The 7,941-nt window shown below is 38.9% G+C and overlaps 1 protein-coding gene across 1 annotated transcript; it reads right to left on the reverse strand.

The window, feature by feature from the left end:
* Positions 1-4,087: 4,087 nt before the first annotated feature.
* EIF3F (eukaryotic translation initiation factor 3, subunit F) lies at positions 4,088-7,791 on the reverse strand (the record flags this gene model as incomplete). Its single annotated transcript, XM_009585439.1, has 6 exons — positions 4,088-4,479; positions 5,247-5,360; positions 5,491-5,627; positions 5,839-5,930; positions 6,478-6,615; positions 7,712-7,791. Coding segments are annotated over 6 exons (639 nt in total), but the record flags the coding sequence as incomplete, so codon positions are not given.
* Positions 7,792-7,941: the final 150 nt, after the last annotated feature.

Consider the following 7,941-nt stretch of genomic DNA (forward strand, 5'->3'; position numbering starts at 1 on the left):
TAAAGCCACATAAAGAATCTAATAAATGACCTATCTTCAAGCAAAATTGGGCTTGTTCTCCCTTGTTTGCCCAGAACACATCAGGAGCAGCTTTAAGAATTTAATCCTCACAGCATTCTTCAGCTGACACTCCCAGTGTATGTCTACTCTATTTCACCTCTGTTAAGCACATTTCTTTCAGTACAGGTATATATTTAAATCCCTGTTTCCATGGGAGCCAAGTACATTTATAAAATACACAATTCTTTATCTCTTCCATTTAGAGGACTGTTTGGATTTGAGCTATTCAGGAAAGGAACCTGTTTTTACAAAAAAGTGGGAAAAGAACAAGAGAAAACATTTAAATAAAATGGCATATGTCTGAAGAATCTATGTTAAATGCGTTGCATACCTATATGTTAACAAGAATATCTGGAATGACTTTTTAAAAGCATGGAATGGAACCATTGTGGTCATCTAATTTCACTCCCTATATTTAAGGAATTCCCTTGGCTTGTTACTATAGCTAGAGCCAGCACATTTAGGAAAGCTTCTAAAACTCTATGCAGAGTCAAGGCAACTTCTCACTATTAGAAAATTCAACTTAGTGAAGTTGGGAGACAAACTCTTACTGCTGTCTTTTGTAATATCCTTGCATCTTTTCCTAAGACATGATACTGGACAGAATTCTGGTCTGGAGGGACTTGGCTCACAACAACATAGTCCTGCTAACTGAGAGGTAGCAACAGAGCCAAAACAACTTTTTTTTCCAGAGTAATTTATTGTTGGTGACATAGGTTACTAAAGCATTGCTGCTTCTCTGTGCTATGTATCCTGGTTGGAACATTATTTCCCACTTAAATAATATGAAGCATTACTTCTGATGTTCTATTTCTTCCAATACAGTTAAATAAAAAAAAAAAACAACTTTCCCACAGTTTGCTGTAAGCAACAAGCTTTGGACCATAGGTCAAAGTGTAACAAACCAACAGGGTACTGCAGTGATCCAAGTCTAAATTATGTACTAAAAATACTTTTCCTGTTACACTACCTTGTGACTGCAGTAATTAAAATGCGGATAGTCAAAGTTAGCTGTTGAGTTAACCTTCCAGGTTACAGGGAGTAGAGCAAGTTCTGTTCACTTCAGGAAGAGCCATGTGTTTGGTTAGCTGCTCAAGTGAGAATCGCTACCCAGTGAGTCATGTTAGGGCTCCACCTACTGTAGTCTAAACAGCAAGATTTCAACTTGCAACTGAGTTGTCACCAGGGTCTCTAGTTCTGTTGTGTGGAACCACACTGAAAATAGAAGCTTCACCCTTCCTCAAAGTATAGAAGGAGAACAGCAGGTTGTTCTGCTAGACTACTGAAAAGAGCAGCATGTCCAACGTTTTTCACCATCAACTTTTTAATCCCTAGGATTAAAACCATGCTTTTCAGATTAGTTACTAATAGATGGCATATGTCCACAGCTTCACAAAATCACACACCAAAACACTACTTTGTCTTTGCAGCAGACTTAAGTATTCTGCCAAGAAACTTAAATGATTCAACCAAGGCAAACTTAGTGACCTTCATCCCAGTATAGGGAAACAATCAGCAAATGAAATTGTAATTCTGGCAGCACGGATTTTTTTTTTTTTTTAAGTATCGAATTGCAGATAGCAAAATAAAAAGTTTGTTATTCTTGACAATATCGAACAATTAGTCTTATCTCCACTTTCCAAGGCTTACAACCAAACACATGGTTTATCAAAGATCAATCACTGGACATACTGGGTCAGTTTGACACAATGTACATTCTAAATGAGGAATTCAGTATGAATCACTTAGATGTCCACAGAAGGCTTGACAAGAACCTGTAATTAGTTAAGCTACAGAAGACAGGAATTAGCATGAGCAAGGATAAAGAACTTGTAAGAAAGAACAAAGGCCGTATTGAAAAGGGAATTTGTAGAATTCTGTTAAGTTGGTCTGGGATCAATTCAAAGTTTTTTCTTAACTGAGTAGGGCACAAAAGTTAGGAATAAGTTAATGATACCTGCTGACAAAACTGTGAGGTGTCACCAATACTGAGAATAATCCAAACCAGGAGAAATATGTGGATCTAGATTTTTTAATTAAAAAGTGTCATAATGCCAGGTCATGCATTTAAAAATAACTTTCTTGGCAAATTGGAGTTCAGCTGCAAGTGACAGCAGGGGCAAGAGGTTGGGGTGCTCAATCACACTAGTGACAGACACCAAGAGGCAAAGAAGGAATTTGTAACAGGAAAGTACTGATGTATTCTTATTCATTGATCTATCTGCTGATATGGGTATGGTCTTTACCAACTCAAGTTCAAGAAAGACTGAGATTAAGTTTAAAATGGGCAGCTAAGTAATCAAAGCATAGACAGTGCATTAGAAGAAAGGAGATAAAGCTTAATATGTTTAGTAAAATGAAGACTACAGTATGATGGCTACCTATAACAGATTATGTATAAATACCAGGAAGAGCATGAAATAAGAACTTTAGTAAGGACAAAGGAGTTATATTTAGGTATATTTAAAATAGAATTTAAGATATGGTTGGTCAAGACAGGAAAGAACTGAATTTGTGATTCAGGAAACCCCTTCTAAGGTAAAGTTAGTGGACACAGGGAACCAGAGAAGATGGCAACAATGAAGTGTCTGTTAAACACACCAAATTAGCAGCATAAACTTCTTTCCTATCCAGAGAAACACATAGTATTAACCCTTCTCTTCAGTCACATGAATTTAGAATGTCAAATTCCAATTGCTTGTTAGCTTAACCAGCAAACTAACAGAAACACAATACAGTCCGCAAGGGCTCCCTTAGATCTTACTCTAATCCTAGTCACCACCACCAGAACTGTTCTGCGCAGCATCGATCCTAAGTACCTGATAGCAGTCATAGGAAACCCGACTGTTGCATACTGCCTATCCACTAATATCTCTTGAAGAATCATCTAAATGTCATCTGCAAGCCTTGCAGCACAACAAAGCACAGGGAAGCCAATTACCATCCGGTATCTGCAATTTCCATTGTGGTACACCACCACCTTTCTACTGCCAAGACTGTGATCAGTTAAGAAATACTGGCACATTACCAGCTCCCTCCTGCAATTTTAAGGCATTTCTGTCAAAGATACATCCTGCAAGTATGATTTTGGTAAGTAACACAGAGTACCTTTCATGTGCTTGTGGGTTTCACGTGCACTTGCTCAAAGATGCGAACAAGCACAGTCTTACTACGCTAGTTTTCAAGAACTTCATGCTGAGGTAAAAACCCAAGACCAGCTCAACTAAGCCAGGATACAAAGAAAAGATCTTATCATTTGAGCAATTAAATACTTGAGTGCTAGGAGCTAGTAACAGAGCCATTTAAGCAAGGTATTTTAAAGCCTAATACTTACCAGGAAAACATGCACATTGCCAGAAATAAACATGTAATACAGTAATGTCCAGTAAAGTTGTACTCATTCAGAGATGCCATCTAAGAAAAGAAAAAGGCTCAACATGTCACAGAGGATAGAAAATTTTATTATATTAGTGAGGGCACTAATATGACTAAATGTAATATTCGGTGTATATAGAAGCATACCCAGAGAACTCTATCTTGCGTATTTAAAGCTATACTTTGTCAAAGTTACTTGGAGCAAAGTTATTTTGTTTAGCATCCTAAACAAACAAAAAAATGGAAAAAGTCCCCTAATAAATCCAAGAAGTCTGTGGTTTACAAATCAACAGCAGGTTAAAGCTTGAAATCCTTGGTGATGTTTCTTGACTCCCAAGCTTTTCCCACCAGATTTTCTATTGAACTTCATTTTCAGATTTTTGTGAAGTGGAACCTGCATATACACAGCACCACTAATAAACCAGTGACCATTCTATAGTCCTCCATGGAAAAGCATATTATGTGCAACACAAGAAGCCACGCTTTCAGCGTGCTTTAACAGTTGGAAAAAAAAACCTGCAAAGTCTGCAGAATTGGAGTTGACTTGCATCCACTCTAGTTTTCTTTCCTGATGCCATGTTATCCCCCCCTTTCTTTCAAAAGTGGATTCATTATACAATAATTGAGAACAGTTTTTTCTGGACAGAAGCCATTCTTGCCATTGCAATGGAACTTTTATTTCAAATACATTCTTACAATAAAGCTGTATTTTGTTATACAAGAAGATAAACTCAGGAGACAAAAGATTCACGTACTCCATTTTAAAATACTGGGCTCAACTAAACTGCAGCCGTTCCCATTCATTTCCTAAACCATGTTAGGGATTTTTCAGGGCAATGGAAATAAAGATGTAAACCAAGTCATCTAGGTAATTAGATTAGGGTCCAAGGAAATTTGTAACACCACCATAGAAAAGTAACTGCTCATTCTTCAGGCTCTTTGAAGTGTAGGGTGGCAGAAGTTTCTTTATAAACTCAGAAGTTTTTCGTTGAGAGCAATCTGTGACTGTGTGAGGTTTGCTAAGTAGGTTACCATCAGTAAGTCCTGAGAGGAGAAAATAAAAAACAGTGATCAGAAATATTAACAAAGATGGTACTATTAGAGAGTTGAATTTTTAACATTTTTAAAAGCAGTTTACAATCGGCGACTAGAAATATTGTTAATCCTGAAAGTCCTATCCTGAGGAATGCTTCTTCCCTCGCAGGAAGAAGGTTTTGGTATTCCCAGAACATGAAATGCTGCTTGTGAAATTTTAACTCTGAGTTCACCCATGTTAACCAGGCAAGTCAAAGGGTATAAGCAAAATTAAAAATTAGTTCTGATGTTGCAGACTGTGGGTGAACAACACATTCAGAAACTTGGCTTTCGCTTTCTAAAAATCTGTTACAGAAATGAGGTAGCACTCTAAAACCTTGTTCAAGTCTAAGTGTTACAAAAGGAGACAGAACTTCAGCTCAATCAAAGGAAGCTGGCAAGTCACCAGTTATCCTTGAAATCCATACTGCTTTAAGCTTGGTAATTCATGTTGTCCAATCACTCTAAAAGAAGAATTGGTGCTGGCTTTCAGATTACTTGCCTAATTCCTAAGTACTTTAAAACTTATTCTCTCATTTGCAGTTGCTTGCAAGATTATTATGGTGAGCTCCTTTATCCACCTTCAGCTCTTAAAACATCAAATTACTCACAAGAAAGGGCTGTATTTTCTATTAACATGTTTGTATGAAAAGATAGATTGTTTTGATCACAGACAAATTTGTGTCTGTATGACAAATTGCTGGCAATACACTGAAAAAATCAGATGATAAACTTACATTGATATTGCTGTTCAACATTGTCTCAAAGTCCTCTGGTGAAATCTTTGGCACCTGGTTAATAAGATCCATCAGGAAACGCCCGACAGTGTTGTCAGCAGCCACTTTGCCAGACTAAGCATAAGAAACATACACTTCAACATGAGTAAAACTCAGTAAGTTTATGGCCCAGAAAGAGAATATATAAAAAGAAAAACAAGCTTACATCAAACTTGTTTGCTGGCTCATAAAAAGCTGGCCTTACCAATACATCCTCTGCATACTGCAGCACCATGGTCAGGGTATCCTGAATCCTGGCTGACGCTGATCCCACCTGCTGTAAGTCACTGGACAAGCCAATCACTCGATTAGGGCTAAAACAAGTCTTCATGATAAGATCCACTGAAAGCAAAAGGAGGATCAGTGAAAAAAACTGACTGCCACATAAACCAGTTCAAATCCTTAACTTGTTGAAGACTTTTAGGACAGCTTCAGCAAGACAGTCTAATTCCCAGCAGAATTCCCAGAATGGCAATTTTACCAGGGTAAAAAAAAAAGCATTTGAACAGTGTCACAACAATGGTTATGTCCAAAATAGGAAGAAAACATTCACCTCCTATCCTCTCTGTATCATAATAAACATATTTCACTGTTAGAGGTGTGAACATCACGCCCATAGTTTTACCAGGGACTCCCATTGGGGCACTAGGAAAAAAAAGAACAACAACAAAACTTTTTCAGCATGGACATATTTAAGGGAAGAGTAATAGATTTCCATCTCAATGATCTCTGTTAGCACTTAAGTATAAACAAGGGTAGGCTACTCATTCTCACCAAAATCAAGCAATATTAAGACCATGGATAACTGAGGACAGGAAATCAGTCCTGGCATACTATTAATTGCTCATTTTCATACAAGAATATTCCTAGTTGGTCTGACATTTGTCAGCATGAACGCATGAAGAGCTGAGTACTATCCTCTTAGCCATAGTTCCTTCTTGCTTATAGAGCACATATTCTTCTATCCCGAAATACTCCATGTTTTGAGAAATCACTTAAGGAACAAACATAAATATGACAAAAATTCAATGAGAAGTAAGCCATGAACCCTGGCTGACTGCTGTGTTTTAGCTACTGCACAATATTGTCCAAAATGGGACACTGCAGCCCACTACGTTTCTCATTACCCTGATGTGGTCTCTCTCAGTAATTCAGATAGCTCCCCTCCCAGAAACGCAGCCTCCCAGAGTACCTGACGTAGGCTTTAATGCTCATGCGTGAATTCTGGAGACTCGTGTCCACAGTGAGGTGGATTGGATTGTGTGCTTCCCGGCTGTAATACTCATGGATCAGGACAGAGTGTTCTGTGATGTCATGGCCTGTTGCGTACCTTCAAAAGATCACAGCTTGAGGAGCCATTCTTCCAACATTAAGCGCCCAATGTTTGGTATTGTTGGTATTTAACAGGTTTGTATCCTAAAACACTGATTTCCAAACACTGAGCTGCAGAAGCATACTAAATACAAGTGTTACAACTAGGGAATTTGTAGTTTCATGGCCAGCTGTCCTAGAATTGTAGGAATCACAGGCAGAGCACACCCATGCCCAAAACATGCACAGGGCCAGGGCTGTAGTACCAGCCATAAAGAGTCAGTACAGCTGACATCAGACACCCAAGATTCAGTTATCTGTCACCTGTCACTATAAAACTCTTTATTTCTGTGTAAGTCAAAGCATGCCAAACAAATCTGGACCAACCAAGTAGATCTTCCACAAATTAAACATCTCTCTGCAGGAGGTATAACTTGTTAATCTAGCTCCTTTAACTGCTCTGCAATTAGCTTCTCACATACACAGGAAAATTCCTGTCATTAGAACTGCACTTTGCCATTAGAAGGTTGTTGAGGAAGTTTGCTCCACAGGAACAGAACTAAGCTATTTTGTAGGATCAGAGAAAGCATGAAAAGACTAATAAAGCTATCCACACACTCAGACACAGACTCTGTTCCCGTAACACCCTACTGATCTTGCTTCGCATCCCACAGACAAGTACTTCCACCTTTTCTCAGTAGAGAACTTCTGCACGCTCAAGCTGATATCAGTGATTCCTCCCGAGGTCCTCCGTACTTCAAACTACTCTTTTGTGTTCTCCCTTCTTTCTAACCAGTTATCTTCCACGGTGCAGGCTGTATTACAGGTGGCTAAATTCTTCTAACAAAGCCGAGCAAGAATTCTCTAACTCATCAGTCCTCTGTAATACCTTTGCTAGATATAAACAAAACCAAACCCTGTAAGTCTCCAATACTGTCTCTTCCTATTACGAATTGCACGAGCTTTACAACTGACTATAACAAGAGTTGCAAGATCTTACTGTCATACGCATTTGTGCTTCTGATTCTCCACCTGTGACAAGGAGAATTATGAATTTCAAGTAGTTTAAGGGACCAACATAACTGCTTGCATGTTCTTGCAGAAAGAGAACTTACCAGCCCAAGATGATCTCACTAGGAGACACCTTCTTGTGCAACTCATACATGTTTTTGGCAAATTCCATATCGACTGCCACCTGAGAAACGGGACAGGACCAAGTCAGCTGGTTACAGGGATGCTTAACTCTTGGCGGAGGACCACACGGGCACAAGCCCTAACACCGCAATCAGAGGAAGCGCAGGGAAGCACAGGGGCCGCACCCCTCGGCAGTCGCCGCCCCGCCGAG

Source organism: Fulmarus glacialis, unplaced genomic scaffold (assembly GCF_000690835.1).
Source record: "Fulmarus glacialis isolate BGI_N327 unplaced genomic scaffold, ASM69083v1 scaffold42920, whole genome shotgun sequence".
In the NCBI taxonomy this organism is placed as follows: Eukaryota; Metazoa; Chordata; class Aves; order Procellariiformes; family Procellariidae; genus Fulmarus; species Fulmarus glacialis.